General features: G+C 37.8%; 1 protein-coding gene across 1 annotated transcript in view; it reads left to right on the top strand.

The window, feature by feature from the left end:
- The window catches only part of CFAP299 (cilia and flagella associated protein 299), a 441,174-nt gene extending 414,878 nt beyond the window's left edge, over nucleotides 1-26,296 (top strand). The window contains exons 6-7 of the mRNA XM_036763718.1: nucleotides 1,125-1,254; nucleotides 26,201-26,296. Of these exons, the coding sequence (XP_036619613.1) occupies nucleotides 1,125-1,254; nucleotides 26,201-26,296 (226 nt within the window). The remainder of the gene's footprint in view (nucleotides 1-1,124; nucleotides 1,255-26,200) is intronic.
- Nucleotides 26,297-27,070: the final 774 nt, after the last annotated feature.

Genomic DNA, 27,070 nt, shown 5'->3' with positions numbered 1-27,070 from the left:
TTTACAACAAATTTCTGCCTTTAGGGCTCAGGGCTCTCTGTCCCAGCTTTCTTATTCTGGGGATTGTGAGTCTAGAATTATAGCCTTCAGTTTCCTGAGGTGTGGGGGAGGGGTCTGGCTCCCTGATGTCTCTTTCCCTAGGGGTGCTCTCCAGCACTGTTGCTCTTCAGCAATGGTCTCAGCTGTTTGTTGTTTGAGCTGATGTCTGGCACTTCCCCTGGGGGAGCAAGATTACGTCTGGGCTCCTGGTGTTGACCCCTGCCGCGTCTGCCCCTCTGGGACTAATGAACTTCTGCTATTTGTCCACTGAAGCCCCACTTATTTCTCCTCTGTTCCAGCATTCTTTTTTTTCCCCCAGGAATTCTCTGGGTGGGGAGGGGAGGGATTAGAGCCATTTACCTGGCCATTATGTCTCCCAGAAGTTCAAGGAGCGTTTCATACCTTCCGGCTGCAAGCCTCAGGAGTCGGTGTTTCACTGCCGGTGACATTGCGCTGCTTCTCCTCGCTTCCACAGATTGCCGTCCTGTGTTGGGAGGCCTGGGGATCTCCACTGGTTTTGGGCGCCCAGCTTTCTCCCAGCCTGCATCCCACATGGGTTTCCCAGCCGGCGGCTTCTGCTTTGTTCTGGAGCAGCTCCGCACACCGAGCACTCTCCAAGCCTACAGATTCGTTCCTTCGGCCTTTCAGACTCTCCTGGCTCAGAAATTTGCCCCACGCAGACTGCTCTTGGTTTCTAACTCTCAAATCTGCTCAAATTCACTTTTTTATAGGAATCTGACAGACCTTGTGAGAGAGCTCCGGTAAGATGCTGTTTTCATGCGGCCATCTTGGCTCCGCCCCCCCCCGGAAGCCTTGTCCACTAATTTTAAGTGTGCAGCAGGATCTTCATTATGTTTAAGCTCATAGGAGTTGAACTAGGAATAGAAACTTCTAGTCCACCCCCTCTCATTTTACAGAAGAGGATACCAATGCCCAGAGAGTTTATGTGATTTACCAAGGCCACACAAGTATTAAAAAATAGAGTCAGAATTTGAATTGAGGTCTTCTAACTTCAAAGCTAGCAGACTCACAGTAGGTGATTTAATAAGTGATATCAATTCAATAAATGTTATATTATTTTGTAGCTTTTACAACTGGGATAGCCATGTTGCTATTTTGAACTCAAGTCCTAATTATCAAGTGATTGCTGAAAACTGTGATGGTTTGCTCTTCAAATACAAGAGAGATAGGAAGATTATCAATGTAGATCCAAAGGTAAGACTTCTTTGGCTCATTATTCTTCATTTTTTCCATTTAGTATTTAACATACTTTTTTTAAGTGTTCAGCTAAGTGTTTGGTAGTTTTTAAAGAATTAAGTTTTCTCTCTTTAGAGAAGATGAAGAAAATATCCTTTGGAAATTTTCAAACTAACAATGTCAGTTCTCTTTTAAAAACCAAGCTCCAAAACTCAGACACTTTTTTTGAGACTGGATCTTCCTCTTTCATCCAGACTGGAAGTTCAATATCATGGCCCGGGCCCTCATGGGCCCTCAATCCCACTCTGATCAGCATGAAAGCTTTGACTTCCTTTGCCATCCTACACCAGGACATCCCTTCTCATGCAGCCTAATGGCTCTCCACTCCCAGGGTTCTGCCATATTGGTGTCAGACTGAATGTAGATTGTCAGTAGCCATAGCCATTAGCTCAGAGTTCTTCAGCTCCAGTGATTCATCAGCCTCAAGCCTCCCTAGTAGCAGGTATTACAAACATGTACCACCCCATCTGGCCTTCCAAACCTTTTCACTAATAAACAATCACTATGGATTTGTTAGGAATCGCTAAATAATACAGAAATAGGAAAACTCTCTTCACAAAAATAAATCTGTTTAACTTGGGAAATGTTATTGAAAGCGATGAATTATTGACTCTGATTTATGCAGAATGTGGGATTTGAGTGATTTTCCTTCACTCAATATGGCGAGTAGCAGGATTTTTTAAAATGATCTGAGTGTTGATATATGTTTTCTCAATCCCAACACACCTAACCTTATCATTTTGCACACCACAGCCATCATCTACTCTTCCTAGTTTATTTCTGACTGCCTGACTGTGAGCTCATCAATACAGCAAGTGTGTGCTTTTACCTGTGTGCATTTGCTAATGGGAAATCTTTTAAAGTATTTTATTCATTGAAAGACAAATATCTGTATTTTCATATCTGTAATTAAAATGTGTGTTTTACTTAGCTATTTGAAATTTAAGCTTTTACTCATGTAAGGGTACAGTGGTATCGTTAGGGTTTTTCCCCATCTTCTGGGAAATAATTTGGTCATATGATATCTACATAAACTCTGGAAGCTCTTGAAAGGGTCTGATTATGCAGAAAAGAAAATAATTACATAATGGTAAGGATCTAACTAAAGGAAAAGTCTTTTAAGACCTAAAATCCTTACAACCAAATAAAAGAAGAGTTTTACTTCAGGCTAGAGCCTTTATAGCATGGAAGGCGTGAAGCATCTTCACCTTAGTATATATATTAAGTACTTGAGAAACTACTTTATTGATGCTCTTTCTAGAAGTAGCTCCTTGTGTATCACATAACTGTGAAAGCTGTGTCTAAATAGCCTCTTCTGACATAAAGTTGATTTCAGCTCAGGGAAACCACAAAAAGTCTAGGTTCATGAAATGACACAAAAGCTTTTTTTATGTTTTAGTTAACTAGATTATATTCGTAAAGGTATAAAAAGGAAAGGGAACTCTTAATAACTTGAATACATATAAAACAAATCTATAAATTTCTGAATAGCTTCATATGTCAGAAGCTTCATATTTCATATGTCTGAAGGTTAAAGTTATATTTCAACAATATAAATAATATATTATACTTTTGAATGTTTTTAAAGAATTGTTATTCAAAATACTTCTTTCCTTCTATAGAATCCCAAATCACAATTCTAATTGTAACTCTATCCAAAAGTAATAGCCATTTTAGTATGTCTAGGTAATAATGGGAATTTCTACCCCTAACCCAGTTTCATAGAAGGCACAGACACCCTAATTGAACTAATCAAACGAGTGAATTAGACATTAAGAAATGCCAAGCTCTTAATTAATTTGAAAAGACCATAGGATTTTGGGTCATTGGATGAGAGCTGGATAATGCCACACAGGCAAGATCTTATTAGTACTTGAGATCAAATCATACTTCTTGGGATATGTATAAAACAAGAAGTCAGTTTAGCATAGCATAATCACATGATAAAGGACTCCAGGTTCATTAGTGCTTTGGGTTGGAGACCCTTGGGCCTATACTAGAGGTAAAAGGAGGGGAGAGACAGAGAAAGGAGGGATTTGACATCAAGTATTATACTCCCTCCCTCATGCAATGAACATTTTGTTGAATACATTAAGAGGGGTTGGGAAACCTTCAGCCTTGAGGCCACATGTGGCCTTCTAGGTCCATGGGTGTGGCCTTTTGGGTACAGCCTTTTGACTAAGTCCAAGTTTTACAACAAATCCTTTCATTAAGAGGATATGTTCTGTGAAGTTTGAATTCAGTCAAACGGCTGCACTTGAGGACCTTAAATACCTAGAGGACCAAGATGGGGGCTAGAAAGCAGGGACTTGTGTGAGCTCCCCACCAGATCCCTGCAAAAACCTATACAAAATGGCTCTGAACAAATTCTAGAACTGCAGAACCCACAAAATAGCAAAGGGAAGCAGGGATCCATCCCAGGACAGTCTGGATGGTTGCTGGATGAGGTCTATTGTGCACGGAGTGGAGGGGAGCGGAGCCCAGCGTAGGCAGCAGCAGGACCAACCAGACCAGGCGCCAGGCAGAACAGGCCCTAGCGCCCTGAATCAGTGAGCTGTGGCAGTTACCAGACTTCTCAACCCACAAACACCAAAGACAAGAGAGAAGGTTAGTGGGAAAAGCTGCAGGGGACGGAGTGAAAAGAGTTCGCAGTTTGGCCACCACCCCAGGGGCATCGGGGGGAGGTGCAGCTACAGAACTAGAGCTGCAGTTGCTTCTGGCCCCAGGCCCACCTGGTGGGAGGAATTAAGACAGATCAGAGCAGGAGTGCAGAGGCTGCTTAAGATTTGTGTCAGATCCGGGTTGACGGTTCTTGGGGAAGGAGGAGTGCTGGTGTGGCAGAGCTGGCTGTATAGAAATAGCTCTGAAATCAACGGTGCATCCCCTCAAGCTTGAAACAAAGTACTCTTTACAAGCAGTCATACCCTGCTGAAAAACTCAAGGTTCAAGTAAGTTGGCTTGGAACATGGCCAGCCAGCAAAAACGCACTCAGATTCAGTCTCAGACTTTGGAATCTTTCTTTGGTGACAAAGAAGACCAAAACATGCAACCAGAAGAAGTCAACAAAGTCAAAGAGCCTACATCAAGAGCCCCCAAGAAAAACATGAACTGGTCTCAGGCCATGGAAGAGCTCAAAAAGGATTTGGAAAAGCAAGTTAGAGAAGTAGAGGAAAAATTGGGAAGATAAATGAGAAGGATATGAGAAAACCATGAAAAACAAGTCAAGGAATTGCTAAAGGAGACCCAAAAAAATACTGAAAAAATATTGAAGAAAACACCGTAAAAAATAGACTAACTCAAATGGCAAAAGAGCTCCAAAAAGCCAATGAGGAGAAGAATGCCTTGAAAAGCAGAATTAGCCAAATGGAAAAGGAGGTCCAAAAGACCACTGAAGAAAATACTACATTAAAAATGAGACTGGAGCAAGTAGAAGCTAGTGACTTTATGAGAAATCAAGATACTATAAAACAGAACCAAAGGAATGAAAAAGTGGAAGACAATGTGAAATATCTCATTGGAAAAACCACTGACCTGAAAAATAGATCCAGGAGAGAGAATTTAAAAATTATTGGACTACCTGAAAGCCATGATCAAAAAAGAGCCTAGATATCATCTTTCATGAAATTATCAAGGAGAACTGCCCTGATATTATAGAGCCAGAGGGTAAAACAGAAATTGAAAGAATCCACTGATCACCTCCTGAAAAAGATCCCAGAAAGAAAACTCCTAGGAATATTGTCACCAAGTTCCAGAGTTCCCAGGTCAAGGAGAAAATACTGCAAGCAGCCAGAAAGAAACAATTTGAGTATTGTGGAAACACAATCAGGATAATACAAGATCTAGCAGCTTCTACCTTAAGAGATCGAAAGGCTTGGAATACAATATTCTGGAGGTCAATGGAGCTAGGATTAAAACCAAGAATCACCTACCCATCAAAACTAAGTATCATGCTCCAAGGCAAAATACAGATTTTCAACAAAATAGAGGACTTTCAAGCTTTCTCAGTGAAAAGACCAGAGCTGAATAGAAAATTTGACTTTCAAACACAAGAATCAAGAGAAGCATGGAAAGGTAAATAAGAAAGAGAAATAAATTCTAAGGGGCTTACTAAAGTTGAACTGTTTTGTTTACATTCCTACATGGAAAGATGATGTGTATGATTCATGAGACCTCAGTATCATAGTAACTGAAAGGAATATGCATATATATATATATATATATACACACATATGTGTGTGTCTATGTGTGTATATGTGTAGGTGTATATATATGTGTGTTTATATTATATGTACATACATATAGACAGAGGGCACAGAGTGAGTTGAATATGAAGGGATGATGTCTAAAAAAAAACCAAATTAAGGGAAAAGAGAGGAATATATTGAGAGAGGGAGAAAGGGAGAGATAGAATAGGGTAAATTATCTCACATAAAAGTGGCAAGAGAAAGCGGTTCTCTAGGAAGGGAAGAGGGGGCAGGTGAGGAAGAATGAGTAAATCTTGCTCTCATCAGATTTGGACTGAGGAAGGAACACCATACACACTCAATTGGGTATCTTGCCCCACAGGAAAGAAGGAGGAAGAAGATAAAAAAGCGATAGATAGATGATAGAAGGGAGGGTAGACAGGGGGAGGAAGTAATCAAAAACAAACACTTTCGAAAAGAGACAGGGTCAAGGGAGCAAATTCAATAAAGGGGTATAGGTTAGGAGGGAGCAAAACATAGTCAATCTTTCACAACATGAGTATTGCGGAAGGGTTTTACATAATGATACACATGTGGCCTATGTTGAATTGCTTGCCTTCTCAGGGAGGGTGGGCAGGGAGGGAAGAGGGGAGAGAATTTGGAACTCAAAGTTTTAAAAACAGATGTTCAGAAACAGCAACAAAAAACAAGCTTTTGCATGCAACTAGGAAATAAGATACACAGGCAATGGGGAGTAGAAATTTATCTTGCCCTAAAAGAGAAGAAGGGAAAGGGGGATGGGAGGGGAGTGGGATGACAGAAGGGAGGGCTGACTGGGGAACAGGGCAACCAGAATATACACCATCTTGGAGTGGGCAGGAGGGTAGAAATGGGGAGAAAATTCATAATTCAAACTCTTGTGAAAATCAATGCTGAAAACTAAATATATTAAATAAATTTAAAAAATAAAAACAAAACAAAAACAAACAAAAGGAAAGACCTAGAGGACCACATGTGGCCTTGAGTCCAAAGGTTCCGCATCCCTGGACCAAATAAATAGATAAACACAGCAAAGTAGGGCCAAAGAGGAATACCAAGGAAATACATGGATAAACACAGACACAAAGATAGTTTTCAAATAGAAGTGTAATACCTTCAGAGATTCAGCCCCTAGTGACAGAAGAGTCTAGCCACAGACTCAATTGATGGGAGCCTAGCAAAGAGCTACATTTAGAGAAATTTCTTGACCCCACAGAGAGAAAAGAAACTCCTAATGCCAATGAAGTATCTTTTTTTGCCACATGTTTCATACACGTGTGCTTCATTACTGTTTATACTTTAAGTTTCAGCCCACTCTTTCCAGGGATCTTGTTTTCAGAGAAAGCATGACTCTTGTTGGGCATATTTGGTACCAATTGTTTTTATTCTACCATATTAGTTTAAAAAAAAAGAAAGAAAAAAAACTTTACCAAGAGCTACTAACTGATAGTCGATAGGAAGCACACCAGTTGGGGCTCATGAACAATAGCATTAGAAATCCCAGCCCCTTAGAGTTGTTACTAGAGCCCAGAAGAAGGGAGTAAGCAGCAACTGGAGAAACCAAATTCTTGAATCAAGTACAGGTTGTGGAAGTGGCCTCAGAATGGACATCACACCCAATAAGTGGTCATCCAGATTCTGCTTGAAGACATCCAATGAGCCAAAGCCCATTCCACTTGGGAAAAACTTGAATTGTTTAGAGGTTTTTCTTAACAAACCTAAATTTTTGTCTTTTCAGTTTCCCTGATTTGTTTTCTATACCCTTGAGCCAGGCAGAATAAGCCTGGTCCCCATTCCACATGCCAGTCCAGATAGCTAAAGAAAGCTTGCCTGTCCTCCTGAATCCCCAGTTCCTTTAACCCATCCTCAAAGGACTTGATTAAAAGGGATTTCACTGTCCTGGCTGCCCTCATCTACATGCTGGCCATATTACTAATGTCCTTCCTAAACTGTGGCACTCAAAACTGAACTCTATATCCAGTGCGATCTAACAGAGCACAGTACAATGCCCTATAACACCACTGATTGATATTGACCTTTCAGTGCACTAAAAGTCCCCAATCTTTTTCATACAAACTACTGTCTAGCCAAGCCTCCTCCATCCTATATTTGGGAAGTCAATTTTCGTTTTCATTTGTAAGAGTTTAAATATATCATAATTACATTTCATCTTAGATTTAGCCTTGGGCTCTAGCCTGTTGAGATCTTTTTTGGATCCAAACTGTCATCCATTGTGTTAGCTAGTTTTCTGTCATCTGCAAATTTGATGAGCATGTCATTTATATCTTTATCCAAGCCACTGATGAAAATGTTAAACAACATAGAACCAAACATAAACCCCTGGCACATGCCATAGAAGTTCTCCTTCCAAGTTAATGTTAACCATGAATAATTACTTTCCAAGTAAGGTCATTCAGCTAGTTCTGTATCAGACTCACCCATGGGGCTGTGAGATGACCCATTGGAGTGTATAGCCAAATCATTTAGGGATGGGAAGGATTCAGTTTGGAGGTCAAATGGCATAGAATACTAATTAATTAACAAAGGGAGATTTATTAAGTCATAACTGGAGAACATTCAGAGTAAAGAAAGACTATTTGGTCAAGGATACAGCTCCTGTTCTTTGAAATTCACTTGCTTGTCATGGTGATCCCACTAGTCCCCTCAGGGTCCAACAGTAACTTCTGGGTTCTTATCTCCAAGCAATCAGGGCCTGAGCTTTAGTCCCCAGAGCCAAGTCTCAACGACCTTTTAATGCCTTTAAAAGAAAAGAACTAACCCATCCCCTATTGTGGGAGACCCTAGTTGATATTCTTAATATCACACAGGGCTTATCTCCAGCATTCACCTTTTAGTGCCAGTTACTGGCCACTGTGTTCCCAACCTCTCCCACTCTGTGACAGGCATCAGCCCCTTCTGGTGGTTATATTATTATCTACAACCCACAGGGTCCCATAGCTGCTGTGGATGCCACTGAGGAAATCCCTCCCTCCTCCAAAAAATCTCACCTTTTCCCTCCCTAGATCATGACCTGCATGAAGCAGTACACTCTGTGCTTTTAAGAGAAATGCCCCTCTCATTTTCCATGGCACAGAGTGAATTGCACATTATAAACAGATGTGGCTGGATTGAACATTCTCTATATCACAGAGCTCAGTATCTTTCTTCCAGATTGATGAAAAAGAAAAGCCACAGGGGAAAAAAGATAGACATTATATCTCTTGTCTTGTCTTTTGTTTTAGATACTACCCTTCAAAAACATTTGCAGAGTTCTAGACACAAAATTTATTAAAAAACACAAATCTTTTACTATCTAGATTATTTTTAGTTTGGGCAAGTGGCGACAAAACAAACTAAAATCTTTACCCACATATACACAAAAATGTTACATGCACAAATATAGAGTTGCACTGGTTATCACCTGGAAAAGTATTTTTTTCTAAAGTTGCTGAATTTTAAGATATAATGTATTTTTGTTTTACAAAATGACAGTTGTCCTGAATATGCTATCCTTTTACTGTGATAAGTTGCTGTTTTAGTAGATTAAAAAAGAAAATTAAAGTTAACTTAAAATTAAGATAGTAGATTTAAAATAGTATTAAATGAACATACTTAATCTGTCCCTTAGTGGGGCATATGGGGATAATATTATGTCATTTGATCTTCACAACAGTTTTGCAGGGTGTCGTTCAGTCCTGTTCAACACTTCATGACCCCTTTTGGGGTTTTCTTGGCAAAGATACTGAAGTGGTTTGCCATTTCCTTCTCCAGCTCATTTGACAGATGAGGAAACTGAGGCAAATAGGGTGAGAGTGACTTGCCCGGGGTCACATAGCTAGAAGGTGTCTGAGGCCAGATTTGAACTCAGGAAGATGAGTCTTCCTGACTCCAGGCCCAACACTCTATCCACTGCACCACCTGACTGCCCCTCATTTAACAATGGAAGAAAGTGAAGTAGGCAGAAGTTATGTCACCAGAGGTCACACAGCTAGGAAGTGTCCGAGGCAAGATTTGAACTCAGGTCTTCCTGACTCCTCCAGCTCCTTTTACAGATGAAAATGGCAAACCACTCTAGCATCTTTACCAAGAAAGGCCCAAATGAAGTCACAAAGAGTTGGATATAACTGAAAAAAACAAATGAATCCTAAAACTTGCCACCTAGCTGCCCTCATTACAAGACAGACTGTTATTATCCCCATTTTATAGGCAAGGAAGCTGAGACACACAAAAATTAAGTCACCTGAGGTCCCAGAACTAAGAGGTGTCTGAAGCTGGATTTGAACTCAAGTCTTCCTGACTCTGGGCCCAGCCCTCTATCCATTGCGCCATAAATGACTCTCTTCTTAAAATTCACAGTTGTTAATAGTCTATAAAATAATGTATTCCATCAGCACAATTTGTAAATTAATGCCTTGGGGTTGCTATTTATGCTTCCTTAGCATAAAGGCCAAAACCTTAACTTAATAACTGAAATTAAATGATGATTTATGTTCTACTCTTCAAACAGAACAATTCAACTTCAAGGTTCAATGCTTTTTCTCTTACAAGTGTTAAGTGTGGCACCTTTCCTTCAATTAGCTCTGAGCAGATTAGTTACTGTCATAATAATGTTCTTTGTATCTTTGAATGTTTGGTGGAAAATATTCTTAGTTCTGTCTAGCAGATGGAAAAAAGCAATCTTAGTGAGATTAAATGACATCCCAAAATTCATAAATCTAAAATGTGATCGTTAGTATTTAGGTCACTGTTGGTGTTGGATTTGCCATCTGTTACAAAAGCACAATATCACTGATGCCAACTGCTGAATTCTCATTTAAATATGTAGTATGCAGGATATTTCTGCATAACTAATTAGGCTGGACAGCTGTATGCTGCCAGCCTACATCACCTAACTGGCTTTTAGAAATGTGGTTGGGAGCCCCGGCATACATCCCGTTAGTGTTTGTGATTAGACATAGTTATCAGAGCATAGTATTGTGGCAACATGAAAGAGTAGAGATTTCTGAGCACTAAACTTTCTTCTCAGCTTGATTTCTTGTTTGTCCTTCATTCTCGAAAAGGACCATGACATCAGGAAGGTGATACCATGACTTGCAAGTGAATTGGATTTAAGTGAGGCGAGCTGTGCAAAGTCACCAGCCTCACTTTCTCCTCCAGAGCTATCTGGGTCCAGTGGCAAGATATAAATCTGGTGGACTGGAGATGAGCCCCTCTCATCTTGATAATGATATTCTTTAAGGAAGGCCAGATATGATACCACCAAAGAGAAATGGCTCCCATGTAAAAATTCAACATTAAATTCATTCATAGAATCTGAGTTAACCAAGGAAGTGTAATGCTGTTCAGCAAGGACTTTGTTCCTCAGAGTCATGAGCTGTGTTTTTATTGTCAAAATGTTCTTGAGCTTTCAAACATTTCTTTGGATCATCTAGAAACCCTGCCCCTTGACAAAATATAATTAAAATTTCCCAGGCTATCTGTTCAACTCTCTACTACTTTATGGACTCCCCTCAATGAACATCCAGGAGTCCCTCCGCACTGACTTACTGCTGGCAGCATGGGAGGCACCTGGGTGCTGGGAGAGACCCCCAGGGGAACTGGGGAAACCCTACAGCCCTACTGCTGCCCTGAATCTTTTGTTGTTCAGTCACTTTAATTGCCTCAGAAACTCACCCTAGAAGAGAGGGGAAGGCATTTTTTATTAAAATTTTACTTTGTTTCACATGGAAATGACAACACCCAACATAATATCTAATACAATATATAAAATTATGCATGTTGTCTGCAAAGGTAAAACTAAACCCTAATTTAAGAAGAAAGCCCAGATTTCCTATTTCCCTGTTCACCAAGTATCCTGTCCATACCTTAAGCATCCACTGAAGTTGACAGGAGCTTTATAAACTGAAGAGATACAAAGGGGTGAATGGGCAGAATCCTCTGGCCATCAGTTCCTGATCTTTAATTGCAAGGTCCCTTGGAGTTTTATTCTGTATTCTCCATGCTCCTTTCCTGCCTCATCTTTTATCATTTTGTTTTGATTTAACTGATAGCACAATTTTCCGCACACCTCTCTAAGGTCCACATCATGACAAGACAGCTGGTTTTGAACTTCTTCTAACTGATGAGCTGCTGAGATCTTCTCCGTGTAACTTTCTCCACCTGAGCTCAGAATTAGAAAGTTAAGGTGGAGGTTATCAACCTTGGCTATCAGAAAAGTGACAGTTTAAAAGTGGGAGGGAAAGTAATTTATTTTTGAAAGAAATTGGTGGTATGGAATTTATAAACGTTTCCATTCTTATGTTTTGCCACATGGTTCACCGACAAAAAGTTTTCTTCTGCACATTTAAAAAGCTTAGAAAAATAATTTCCTAACCTATTTTTGAGTCTTCCAAATGAGTCTTAGTTTTTGGATCTATTTGTTAAAAATATTGAAATGGGATAGGGCAGCCAAGATGAAAGAGTAGGAGGAAGCAGTATACCAAATTCCCCCAACCATCTACATGACTCCCAACTACCCCACATCTTTTCCTCCCCAACCCCTCTGACTTCCCATTGCCTTTCCCAACTACCATACATTTTCCCCTCCCCAACCACCAGTGCTATTACTTTTGATTCCAATCACTGAAGAAAAGAAGACCTTGGACTCTGCTTTCTACAGAGGAGTGAAGAAAATTACCTCAGTGTGGTCTAGTCCCCAAGGAAAAGGAATATGAGGTTCAGTTTCCGGGCCAAGAGAAGTGCCACAGCACAGTCCAGTCCTGGTCTCTGATTCCCAGAAAAGAGATTTTCCTGGCAAGGAGAGTCTAAGCTCTGGGCTATCTGCAATCTTTAGTCCCTAGAGAGAGGAATCCAAAACTTGAACCTCTGGCAAAAATATGGGCTTTAGCATCGTTGCCCCAATATCCAAAATGAGTAAACATAAAAAGATAATGAACTATATTATTCCAGGAATGTCCAAGACACAAGACAAGAAATTAATAACTCTAAGACATCATTGAGCAAAAGCCTCAAAGAAAAACAGCATTCACACACAAGATTAATTATAATTCCTAGAAGAAATCAAACAAGCATTTTAAAAGAATTAAAATTACATCATAAAGGAAATGAGAAAAAAGAGGAACACATTGGAAAAGAAATTTGAACTGGGAAGGAGAGACATGGAAAGAAAGCTAACAGTGTAATGGAAGAGTTAGAAAACTCTGCTGAAGTATAAACAAACAAACTGAAAAATAAAATCAATCAAATGGAATGATGCTAATGACTATGTAAGAAAATAAGAAATACAAAAACAAAGTAAAAACCAAGCTTTAAAATAGAAGATGTAGGACAGGAGCCAAGACGGCAGCTGGAAAACAGGGACTTGTCTAAAGCTCTCCCCCAGGTCCCTCCAAACACCTATAAAAAATGGCTCTGAACAAATTCTAGAACTGCAGAACCCACAAAATAGCAGAGGGAAGCAGGGCTCCAGCCCAGGACAGCCTGGATGGTCACTGGGTCAGGTCTATCACGCGGAGCCCAGCGTGGGCTGCACCTGGACCAACCAGACCAGAAGCTGGGCAGAACAGGCCCTAGCATTCTGAATCAGTGAGCTGTGGCAGTTACCAGACTTCTAACACACAAATGCCAAAGACAACAGTAGGTTAGTGGGAAAAAACTTCTGGGACAGAGTGAAAGGAGTTCATGGTCAGCCACCTCCCCGGGGGCAGCAGAGGTGGTACAGCTCTGAGACTGCTACCAGAGCTACAGCTGCAGTTGTTTCCTGGCCCCAGGCCCACCTGGTGGGAGGAATCAAGCGGTAGATAAGAGTGGGAGTGCAGAGGCAGCTTGGATCTGCATCAGATCTGGGTTGGCAGTTCTTGGGGAAGGGGGAGTGCTGGAGTGGCAGCGCTTGCTGTATAGAAATAGCTCTGAAAACAGCAGCACAACCCTTCAAGCTGGGGACAAAGTACTCTCTACTTTACAAGGAGTCATACCCCGAAAAAATACTGAAGGGTCAAGTAGTTGGCTGGGAACATGAACAGGCAGTGGAAAAGGATGAAGACTAAGATTCAGACTCAAACTTTGGAATCTTTCTTTGGTGACAATGAAGACCAAAACATAGAGCCAGAAGAAGTCAACAAAGTCAAAGAGCCTACATCAACAGCCTCCAAGAAAAACACGAATTGGTCTCGGGCCATGGAAGAGCTCAAAAAGGATTTGGAAAAACAAGAGAAGAAGAGAAGAAATTGGGAAGAGAAATGAGAGTGATGCGAGAAAACCAAGAAAAACAAGTCAATGACTTCCTAAAGGAGACCCCAAAAAAATAGAAAAAAAATACTGAAGAAAACAACACCTTAAAAAATAGACTAACTCAAATGGCAAAAGAGCTCCAAAAAGCCAATGAGGAGAAGAATGACTTGAAAGTCAGAATTATCCAAATGGAAAAGGAGGTCCAAAAGACTACTGAAGAAAATACCACCTTAAAAATTAGATTGGAGCAAGTGGAAGCTAGTGACTTTAGAAGAAATCAAGATATTACAAGACAGAACCAAAGGAGTGAAAAAATGGAAGACAATGTGAAATATCTCATTGGAAAAACCACTGACCTGGAAAATAGATCCAAGAGAGATAATTTAAAAATTATTGGACTACCTGAAAGCTATGATCAAAAAAAAGAGCCTAGACACCATCTTTCAAGAATTATCAAGGAGAGCTTCCCTGATGTTCTAGAGCCAGAGGGTAAAATAGAAATTGAAAGAATCCACCGATTGCCTCCTGAAAAAGATCCCAAAAAGAAAACTGCTAGGAATATTGTAGCCAAATTCCAGAGCTCCCAGATCAAGGAGAAAATACTGCAAGCAGCCAGAAGGAAACAATTTGAGTACTGTGGAAACACAATCACTATAACAAGATCTAGCAGCTTCGACCTTAAGGGATTGAAGGGCTTGGAATATGATATTCTGGAGGTCAACGGAGCTAGGATTAAAACCAAGAATCACCTACCCAGCAAAACTGAGTATCATGCTCCAAGGCAAAATATGGATTTTCAACAAAATAGAGGACTTTCAAGCTTTCTCAGTGAAAAGACTAGAGCTGAATAGAAAATTTGACTTTCAAACACAAGAATCAAGAGAAGCATGAAAAGGTAAACAAGAAAGAGAAATCTTATCATAAGGGACGTACTAAAGTTGAACTATTTTGTTTACATTCCTACATGGAAAGATGATGTATATAATTCATGAGACCTCAGTATTAGGGTAGCTGAAGGGAATATACATACACACACACACAGATTATATATATATATAAAGATAGAGAGACAGACAAAATTAAGGGATGAGAGAGGAATATATTGAGAAAGGGAAAAAGGAAGAGATAGAATGGGGTAAATTTATCTCACATGAAAGTGGCAAGAAATAGCAGTTCATTGGAAGGGAAGAGGGGGCAGGTGAAGGGAAATGAGTGAATCTTGTTCTCATTGTATTTGACTTGAGGAGGGAATAACATATATACTCAAATGGGCATCTTACTCCACAGGAAACAAGGAGGAAGGAGATTAAAAAAGGGGGGATGATAGAAGGGAGGGCAGATGGGGGGGAGGTAATCAAAAGCAAACACTTTTGAAAAGGGACAGGGTCAAGGGAGAAAATTGAATAAAGGGGGACAGGATAGGAGGGAGCAAAATATAGTTAGTCTTTCACAAGGTGAGTATTGTGGAAGGGTTTTGCATAATGATACACATGTGGCCTATGTTGAATTGCTTGCCTTCTTAGGGAGGGTGAGTGGGGAGGGAAGAGGGGAGAGAATTTGGAACTCAAAGTTTTAAAAGCAGATGTTCAAAAAAGTTGTTTTTACATGCAACTGGGAAATAAGATATATAGGCAATGGGGCATAGAAATCTATCTTGCCCTACAAGAAAGTAAGGGAAAAGGCGATGGAGGGGAGTGGGGTGACAGAAGGGAGGGCTAACTGGGGAATGGGACAATCAGAATATATGCCATCTTGGAGTGGGGGCAGGGTAGCAATGGGGAGAAAATTTGTAATTCAAAATCTTGTGGAAATCAATGCTGAAAACTAAAAATATTAAATAATAAAATTTAAAATCAAAAAATGTAGGACATCAAATAAAAAATAACTGATCTGGAATACAGATTAAGAAGAGATAATATAAGAGCCATTGAGCTTCCTGAAATCCATGACAGAAACAAGAGCCTGGATATAGTATTTCAAGAAATCATTAAAGGAAACTGCCCAGATATATTGAAATCAGAGCACAAAGTGAAAATAGAATTAATACAGTGATCACCTCCTGAAAGAAATCCCCAAATGAAAATTCCCAAGAATATCAGAGCCCAAATCCAGAGCTTCCAAGTCAGAGGAAAAATATTGTAAGCAGCCATAATGAAAGAATTCAAGTACCAAGGAGCCATAGTGAGGATAACACAAGACTTAGGTATCATAATAAAAGAACAGAGAACATAGACTATGATATTCCATAAGGCAAATTATATAGTTCTACAACCAAGAATAACTTACTCAATAAAACTGACTATAATCCTAGAGCAGGAAAAACATATTGACCTTCAGGAAAAAAAAGACTTCCAAGTAATCCTGATGAAAAGACCAGATGGAATAGAACTTTGAAATACAAACATGGGACTAAAAATGGTAAATACAAGTGAGCAACTGGAAGGAACTTTATATGGATGAAATATTTATACTCTAATGATTGGGGAGTGGTACTGTGGGGTTATCTTCAAAACCCTGATGTCACCAGAAGTTACAGAGTGAGTCAAAATGAACCAACAATCATTTTAAGTACTTAATATGGACCAGACACTGTGCTAAGTGATAAGGATACGAAGAAAGGCAAAAATGAAAAAAACACAGTTCTTCCTCTCATGGAGTGCACAGTCTAATGAATCAAGTAAGACAGAATGTAGGGGAGTGGTTTTGTTCTATTTTCATGATTTTGAAAGGACAAAGATAGAAAATAGAGGAAATGGAGTGGGAGAGGATGGCAGGGGAACTTATCTCATAATTAATATGTACAAGTAGAAGTCTACAAATGTGGAAGAGGTAGGGGAAGCTGGTGTCACTGAATTTCACTTTCATCTGAATTGGTCAAATACTGGTAGAATACACACACACACATACGTACATATATATTATATATATGGACATAAAGTTTGTTGAAGAGATACATTCAACTGAATAGGGAAACAGGAGGGAATAGAGAGAGGGGAAATGGGGAATTAGAGGGTAGATTCATTAATCCTAAGCAATTGCTAAACCCTAAGCATGGAGGAGGGAAAGTGAAGAAAGAAAGCAAAGAGAAGGAAAAGTTCATTATATACTATATATTATATAATATATATTATTATGTACTATACTTTAGGAAGAAGGGAAATACACAACTGTTAATCATAACTGTGATTCGGAATGGGATATATTAACCCACAAAATGGAAGGAGATAGAATGTATTGGAAAGAAAATATATTGTTTACAAGAAATACACTTAAAACATACAAATTCATAAAGTTAAAATAAGCATTTGAAACAATAACTAGCATGCCTCAACCTAAAAAATAACAATAATAAGGGTAGAAATCATTATCTTGGACAAGGTAATAGCAAAAACTAACTTAATTAAAATAAGCAAATAGGGAAACTATATTTTGTGGGAAGATAAGATACAGCAGTGCTATAAAACTCAAACAGAAACAGAGCCAATAATCCACATATAAAGAGTCCTGCAAGCCACATAGCAACTTAGTTTTAAAATAAAATGTTATCTGTGTTTTATTATATTTTTATTGTTTTAAATGTTCCCAATTATATTTCAATCTGGTTTGGACTACCCTAGGGAGTGTAGTGGGCAGCCTGTGGCCTGTGGGCCACATGTTTGACCCTTCTGCTATAGACAATGAATTAGTTTCAATATATAACATGTACCAAATAGCATAGCAAGTAAACTTTTTTTAAAGTTAAATGTTATAGGCAGAAAAAAATTATAGTGGGAGACCTCAATGTAACTCTCTCAGAGCTAGAAAATGTTTTACAACTAAACAAGAAAGAAAGTAAGGACCTGAAAAGTTAGATATGCACTCCATCCATCTCCAGACTCCATGCATTTTTCAGTGCTTATTTTCCATTCCAGGAATTTTATTTCCACCTCTTTCCTTCAGTCACAGCTAAAATCCTACCTTTCACAAGAAGCCTCTCCCAGTTCCCTTTAGTTCTAATGCCTTCCTTCCATTAATTATCTACAGTTTATCCTGTATTTATCTTGTTTGTACATAGCTGTTAGCTTATTTATCTCTTCCGTTGGACACTGCTTTTGAGAGCAAAGGCTATCTTTATCTTTCTTTGTATCCCCAGTACTTATCATGGTGCCTGGCACATAGTCAATGCTTGACTTGATATGATAGATTTCTGGCAATTTTTGAATGAGAATAGGAAAACTTATTCCTATTCCACAGCTATGCATAACACCTATAAAAAAATTTGACCATGGACATGCAAATCTCAAACACATCCTTTAGTAGCCAGAATATAATAAAAGTTACATAAAGATTTATTGAAGAAAAGATTAAAAATCAACTGGAGACTAACTTAATCTTGAAGAATTAGTGGTTCAAAGAATAAATGATAGGAATGATAGATAATTTCATTAAAGATCACACAGAACACCAAAATTTTCATGGGGCAGCCAAAGCAAAACTTAGAATAAAATTTACATTTCTGAATACTTGCATCAACAACAAAAACCAAAAGAACAGAGCAGTGAAATGATCATGAAGCTTAAAAAAGTAAGAAAACCAAGGGAAAATGTAAATGTTAAATGAATAAATAAAACTAGAAGCTGGGGGGAGGGGTTAAAACAGAAGATAAACCATTTGCTGATTTGATTAACAAAATGAAAAAGGAAAACCAAATTACAAATATCAAAGATGAAAAAAAAGAATTCACAAGAAATCAAAAATATTGTTAGAAACTTGAAGCTAGATTTTAGAAGTATCTGGAAAACATACTAAAAAGCTGAGACACCACTTTTCTGACAAAGGTCTGTATAGTCAAAAAAATGGTTTTTCCAGTAGCAATGTATGGCTGTAAGAGTTGGACTATAAGGAAAGCTGAGCACCACAGAATCGATATTTTTGAACTGTGATGTTGGGGAAAGCTTTTAAGAATCCCTTTTAAAGCAAGATCAAATCAGTCAATAATTCAAGAAATTAATTCAAGCTATTCTCTGCAGGGTCAAATACTGAAGTCGAAGCTTAAATACTTTGGCTACATAATAAGATAGGATTCATTGGGAAAGTCCCTGATATTGGGAGAGATTGAAGGCAGAGAAAAGACCAACAGAGGATGAGACAGTGTCATGGAAACAACAAATATGAACTTAGGTAGTGGAGGGTAGAAGGCCCTGGTGTGATATGGTTCATGAGGTCACAAAGTGTTGGAAATGACTTGAACAACTGAACAGCAAAGAATCCAGGATACCTATTGTTGCCACTTCTGTCTAGCATACTAGAAAGCAATGAGACTTTTAAAAAAATTGATGGAATAACTACAAGCTGAGAAGAAACAAATTACCACTTTTGGCTGTATTTAGTATAAAGATATATTGAGAGAACCCTAGAGAGTCAACTAAAGTTAACTTAAACAATAATTTTGGGAGGTGGAGGCAAGATAGTGGCATGAGAAATAGCATTAGAGCCTAGCTCCCCACTATTACTTCTCCATAGTGATCTAGAAAATACATTCTGATAAGGAAAAAACAAGAAAAAGTTACAGCGAGTCATTTTTCCAGCCCAGAGCAGCTTAAACAGATCTTACGAAGATCTTTAAAACTGTGAGCAGGGTGGGTCTTGAAGCATGTAGCGCAGAGCCTTCCAGTGCTAAGAGCCTGAAAGGGGACCAAGACAGGACACTAGGGCATAAAGAGATCTCAGAGAGTCCCTGAGTACAGGCATGAATACAGTTTGGCAGATTTGTTGCCCACTACTCAGTTCTGTGTCACAGATTCAGGACAGAGAGGAGTAGTCCTAAGTGTGGACCCTTGGTGTGTACTGAAGCAAGGAACAAGTTCCTGAAACTTATCTGTGTGACTCTGATGTGAGGAAGTGGAGTAATGACTCAAGTCTAGCTTTTAGCAGTGGAATAACCAGGGCAGGAGCCCCAGAGCAAAGGGGAGCCAGCAATTCAATGACTTTGGACCTGCCATGTCTCCCAGTAAGCTAACAGTAACTGAGTCCAGCAACAGTCTGCTGAAACTCTCAACCAAGGACAGACCCAAGCCTGGGTGAGGAACTTGTAGAGCACAAATCAGGAGGGCAATGAATAGAACTCACCCTGGATTACATAACATGGGGAATATTGAAAGTTTACGAGGGCCCCAGCGTGGGCTGCTGAAGCAACAAGATGATGTAAAAAAAAAAAACAGAAGCTCAGGCCCCCTCCCCAAAACTATGCAGAGCCCAGTATTGACATACAACTAAATGTCAGGAAGGAGTCTGGAAAAAATGAGCAAAAAAAAGAATATCACCATTAAGAACTATTTTGATGACAGGGCAGTTGTCACAAACACAGAAGAGAATAGCTCAAAAATATCTGCAAGCAAAGCCTCAAAGAAAAATATAGTTTGGGCACACATCCAACAAGAATTCATAGAATAATTAAGCATTTGAAAAAGAGTGATTTTTAAAAATTATTTTAAATACCAAATAAGAGCAATAAAGGAAAAATGGGTGGAGGGAACAAGAGCTAGGGAAGAAAGTTATAAGTGGAAAATTAACAGATTAGAAAAAGGGGTACAAAACCTTAATGAAGAAAATAACTCCTTAAGGAATAGTTCACCTGTCGGTTCTATGGAGAAGGGAAGAATTTATGACCAAAAAAGAAATAGAGAACATTATAAAATGCAAAATGGATAATTTTGATCACATTAAGTTAAATAGGTTTTGCACAAACTAAATGCAGCCAAGATTAGAAAGGAGGCAGAAAGCTAGGAAACAATTTTTACAGCCAGTGTCTCTGATAAAGACTTCATTTCTAAAATATATAGAGTACTAAGTCAAAATTTTAAGAATACAAGTTATTCCCCAATTGATAAATGGTCAAAGGAAATGAACAGACAGTTTTCAGATGAAGAAATCAAAATTATCTGTAGTCATATGAAAAAATGATCTAAATCACTAGTGATTAGAGAAATGAAAATTAAAACAACTCTGAGGCACCACCTTATGCCAACCAGATTGGCTAATATGACAAAACAGGAAAATGATAAATGTTGGAGGGAATGTTGGAAAACTGGGACACTAATGAATGTTAGTGGAGTTGTGAACTCCTCTAACCGTTCTGGGGAGTAATTTGGAACTATGCCCAAAGGACTGTGTATGCCCTTTGATCCAGCAATACCACTACTAGGTCTGTATCCCAAAGAGATAATAAAAAATGGAAAAGTACCCACATGTGGAAAAATATTTATAGCAGTTCTTTTGTGGTGGCCAAGAATTGGAAATTGAGGCAATGCCTATCAATTGGGCAATGGCTGAACAAGTTGTCGTATATGAATATAATGGAACACTCTTGTGCTCTAAGAAATGAGCAGGTAGATTTCAGAGAAGCCTGGAAAGACTTGCGTGAACTGATGCTGAGTGAAATGAGCAGAACCAAGAGAACATGGCACATAGTAACAGCAACATTGTGCAATGACCAACTTTGATAGACTTAACTCTTCTCAGCAATGCAGTAAACTAAGATTTATGATGAAAAATGCTATCCACATCCAGAGAAAGAACTGAGTCTGAATGTATATTGAAGCAAACTATTGTCTCTTCTTTTTGTTCTTTCTCATGGCTTTTCCCTTTTGTTCTGATTCTTCTTTCACAAGATCACATGATTAATATTGAAATATATTTAATATGATTGTACATGTATAGTTTATATCAGATTGCATGCTGTCTTGGGGAGGAAGAAAGGGAGGAGGGAGGAAAATTTTAAATTAAAAATCTTACAAAAGTGAATGTTGAAAACTAAAAATAATTTATTAAAATTTTTTTAAAAAAAAGAAAATAACTCCCAGACAATTGGGATTGTCCAAACGGAAACTAATGACTCCATAATTCATTAATAAATAATAAATTCAAAAGTCTGAAAAATGGGGGGAAATGTGAAATATCTTATAGGAAAAACAAATGACTTGAAAAAAGAGATTGAGGAGAGATCATATAAAAAGTATTGGATTACTTGAAAGCCATCACCAAAAAAAATCAAGAGCCTAGAAATATTTCAAGAAATCATAAAAGTGTCTACATGTCTTAGAACCAAAGGGCAAAGTAGAAAATAAAAGAATCTACCAGTTACCTCCTCATAAAAACCTCAAAATAAAAACTTGCATATTTCCATAGGAATATTAGAGCTAAAATCTGTAGTTCCTAGGTAAAGGATAAAACACTGCAAGCACTCAGAAAGAATTCAGATACTGAGGAGCCACAGTCATGATCACACAAGATTTAACAGCCACCATTTTGAAGAAACAGAGAGCTTGGAATATTATATTAAGGAAGGAGAAGGATCTAGGTTTGCAACCAAGAATAACCTACCCAACAAAACTGAGTATAATCCAACAGAGGGGGAAAATGAACCATTAACAAAATAATGATTTCCCAGCATTTCAGAATCCAACAGTATGTTGTTTGTAAAAACAATGCTTAAAACAGAAAGATACACAGAGGTTCTAGAGCAGACTCTATTATTCTTCAGCTGAAGTAAAAAAAATGTGTAGCAATCATGATCTTAAAGCAAAATCAAAAACAGACCTAATTGAAAGTGATAAACAGGAAAAGTATATTTTACTATAAATAGTGAATATCAGTGCTAAACACCCTGTGACATAGAATCTAAATTCTTAAAAGAAAAGCTAAATGTGTTACAGAAGGAAATAGTAAAATTATAATGGTGGGGGACCTTAATTATCCCTTTTAAGAGCTAAATAAACCAAACTGAAAATAAAAAGGAAGAAGGTGAGGAGATGAATTCTGGAGAATATTAAATAGGAATAGGAATTTGCCTGTTTCTCAGATGTGTATGGCACCTTCACAAAAACTGACTATATAGTAGGACATTCAAACTTCAAAAATACAGAAAAGCATAAATAGTAAATGCATCTTTTACTGACCAAGATGCATTTAAATGCAATAAACAAAGATTAAAATTTTGTTACAAACTAATCATAAAGAATGAATGGGTCAAAGAATCACAGAAACAATAATTTCATTAAAAATAATGACAACATTGAGATAACATACCAAAATTTGTGAGATATCGCCAATGTAATACTTAGGGAAAAATTTATATCTCTACTTTCATCAAAAAGGAAGAGCAGATCAACAAATTTGGCATGCTACTAAAAAAATAGAGGACCAAAAAATTAAAGACCCACAATTAAACAGTAAAATAGAAATCCTGGAAATCAAGGAAGAGATTAACAAAATACATAGAATATCAAATCATAAAGAAATGCTGGGGAAATGAGTAAACAAAGAAAACAGATAAAAATATTATGGAGGTAGGTATGCCTGAGACACAAACTGGGGTGGGGGGGGAGGAAGAATTCCACATAATTCATAAACAAAGCTTCAGAAAAAAACACAGATTTACCCAATGCTCCACTGGAATTCCTGGAAGAAATGAATAAGGCGGTGGTGTTTTTTTAACGATTTTTTAAAATTAAATGAAAGCTCAAGAGGCAATACTTGGAAGGAGAATAAACAACTTAGTACTAAAGATTTAAAAAAAAACTTCGCTCAGATAACAGACTATAAAAATTATATTAGACCAGTTATGTTATTGGACTGACAAAAGAATGGATTTGTTTTGCTTAGCTATGTTTATTTGTTACCCCACACCACCCTCAAAGAAAAACAATCAGTAGCCTTATATAGGTTAGAAAGTAAATGACACTATTTAAAAGGCACCTAATTAAATAAGAAGCTATAATACTTATGCATGAGATTATTTTTTAAAGTAGAAGTTAACAATCATACTGTCAGAATAAAAATAAAAGAATATTTAAAAAATAAAAGAAATATTAAGATACAAACAAGAAAATACCATACTTAAAAGAACCTAGATAATGAACCAATATCAATATTAGACGTATATGAGTCAATTGGCATAGCTTTTAAATTCGTATAGGAAATTTTATTAAGTGGACAAAGCATAAATAATAACATTAATGATAGATTTTTATATTTTTTTCTCAGAGCTGGGCAATATAGAACTGACCTAATAGAGCTGAAAGATTTATAGCACCTTCAGAATAAGACTACTAAAAAATATAATGTACAGCACCGTATGACACTGTAACAAAAATATAAATGCATTAAGGCACAGAGAAATTCCAAATAAAGGCAAAAGGCACAAAAACAAAATACATCTGTAACTGATCATAATCCAATTAAAAGCACAGTTCAGAGACCAGAAGCAAATAACTCACACCCAAATCAATACTTCATAATGAAATTTGAAATAAGTAGTAGGTCAAAGAACAAATCACTATTAACTGCCTGAAAACCAGACCTCAGAGGAAAAAATTACATGTCTAAAAAATATAATTAACAAAATAAAAAAAGAGAGTGTTAATAACCTGAACTAGGAATCCAGCAAATCCACAATAAGCAAAAAAAGGAAATCTTGAAAAATATATAGCTACATTATAAACCAAAAAGAGTATATAACTGATAAACACAACTAGAAGTAACTTCTTTGGCAATGGGGCATGGAAATCTATCTTGCCCTACAAGAAAGTAAGGGGAACGGGGATGGGGAGGAGGTGGTGTGACAGAAGGGAGGGCTGACTGGGGAACAGGGCAATCAGAATAATATGCCATCTTGGAATGAGGGGGAAGGTAGAAATGGGGAGAAAATTTGTAACTCAAAATCTTGTGGAAATCAATGCTGAAAACTAAAAAATACTAAATCATATGGAATTCAAAAAAAAAATACAAAATTTATAAATACGATTATTGAAATCAAGATCGTCAGGGACAAGGAAAGACTCACAACTTACAGTAGATAGAATGTTAATGAGTTGCTTATCTTTTTTAATTGATAGTTTGTCTAGATTTAATTTTAAGTTTTTAGAAGATGAAGACTTAATTCCATCGAAAGAATACCTAGCATGAAACCATGTGTAAATATATGCCTGTGAATCTCTCAAAATCAGTGGATCTTAATGAGTTCCACAGACCCCCAAGGTAACTGTGACCGGATTTCAGGGGCCCATGAACTTGGATGAAAAAAATGTACATCTTTATTACAGCTTTATTTTCACTAACCTCCAACTCAAATTTAGCATTTTTTTAATTACGAATATAGGCAAAAACAATAATGCAAGCTGAGCTTGTTACTGTCACAATAGAAATCACAGATACTTTCATATCACATTGTAATCTTTGCTGATACTTTGAAATATTCTTTATAAGTTCATCACTACTTGAAATTACTAATTTTTTGGCTCACTGCTAGATGTATTACTATAATACAATCTGCTTTACATATTTTGATAATTATATTTCAGTGTAATTTTCAATGTAATTTCTTTTCCTTGTAATCCTATGTATTTTATTTTTATGCATTTAAAAACATTATTGTGAGAAGGATTCCAGGGGCTTCACCAAAATGACTAAAGGGATCCATGACCAAAAAGGGGGGGGCGGGTAAGAGCCCCTGTTCTTTTAAACGATGATGCTTCAACAGTATGACACTACACAGGCTCTTAGTATTTCCAAATAGTATTTGTGAGTACTGACTGAAGGAGCAGCTAGATGGCTCAGTGGATAGAGCACTGGGCCTGGAGTCAGGAAGACCAGAGTCTCAGACACTCACTAGATGTATGACCCTGGGCAAGTCACTTAAAACTGTTTGCCTTAATTTACTGGAAAAGGAAATGGCAAACCACTCCAGTATCTTTGCCAAGAAAACTCCATGGAGAGTATGGTCCATGGGGTCATGAAGAGTCAGACACAACTGAACAATAATTTGCCATCACTTTTTAGATTTGCAGTTTTAGCACTCAAGATGCTGGGTTGTTCTGTGGGGTGGCAATAAATTTGTTCACCTTTAATGGTAGTTTCCACATATGGGATATGTAGCCACAAGGTGGCATTCGGTGTCTTAATTCACCTAATCTTGAGTTCCAAACTATAAAGTTAACATGCTTTGTCTGAGACTGTTACATGCTGAAAAATATTTCTTGCTTGACTATTTCTCAGCTCTCTTCCAGTATCTTTTTTCATCTCAACCCAGTCCTTTTGTCCTGATCTTCCACCCTTATAGTAGAAGCAAAAAGCTAGAAAACTATGCTGTTTCCAACTCTGCTAAAAGTATAAAAGCCCATCTAACTTTTTTCTAGCCTTAGAAAATGTCTTACCTGCCTTACTTTTTCTGAAATAACCCCACAGGTTGCCATGAAATCCTGTTACATTACCTCGTTGTGCTATGGGGCGGGCACCTCAAGCTGCAAGTTACAACCTCAAAATCTAAATTGTCAATCCTCCCAGCCAAAAAGCTTCTAAAGGAAAATAATTGCAATTTCTTTAAACCTATAAGTTGATGATTTCTCTAATATTTAACAATAAAATGAAAGGAAACATTCTTTGAGTGCTCATGGTATATACAATTTGTGTTTCAGGTTCACCCAGGGGATAATTCTACTAGGACTCCTATCCAAACAGACCTCTATCTACAAGTTGTCATCTATGACCATGTTTCCAGAAGAAAGACTTAAACATCGACGTGATACTGGGTCATTTTCTGTTTCCTCACAATAAGTTTAAATCACAAGACTTGTAGCTATGAGGCGAATAAAGACATTTGAAGAGATCTTTTTCTTGACTGCCTTTTGATGAATACAAGGGTAACTTTTACAAACTGATTTGAGGTTTTTCCCCACAAAAGTCCTTTCGGTAACATGGAAGCCATGTTGAATGAAGGAGCTCACATGACTAAAAATCATTGATGCTTCAAAGATGCAATGATTTGTGACATTTCTAAGCCTGGGGTTTTTAGTAGCACATAAGAATTTTGTGAATTTCTACTAGTGATAAAATGAGTGGAATGCAACCTTATTTCATATAGCAAAAACCCTTGAAAGATGAAAAGATTGATGAAGTACTAATAATGTGATGCAAGGCCTACTATGGTTTGTAAGGATTAAGTTTATATATTTCTTGAATTAAATAAGGCAAACATGGAGTATTAAGTCACTTAATTCTCTATGTAAAAGAGCAATACAGGGATGATTCTGCCTGCGTGACCCTGGACAAACTGTTTAACCTCTCTGGGTTGTTGTTTCCTTATCCGTAAAATGAAAGAGTTGACTTAATTGACCTTTATGCTCCCTTCTAGCTCTCACTATATGAACTTGCAACATCTCAAGACATGATTGTGGAATTAATATTTTAAACATGATCCTGTGACTGGTAGATGGGAGCTCCATTCCGGTTAGGAATGCTGAGGAGGAACCTTCATAGGAACCTAGTACTATTTTGAGGAACTGGTG

This window comes from Trichosurus vulpecula, chromosome 6 (genome assembly GCF_011100635.1).
Source record: "Trichosurus vulpecula isolate mTriVul1 chromosome 6, mTriVul1.pri, whole genome shotgun sequence".
Taxonomy (NCBI): Eukaryota; Metazoa; Chordata; class Mammalia; order Diprotodontia; family Phalangeridae; genus Trichosurus; species Trichosurus vulpecula.
Note: the sequence above shows the minus strand (reverse complement) of the source record. Positions and strands in the feature narration are given on the sequence as shown.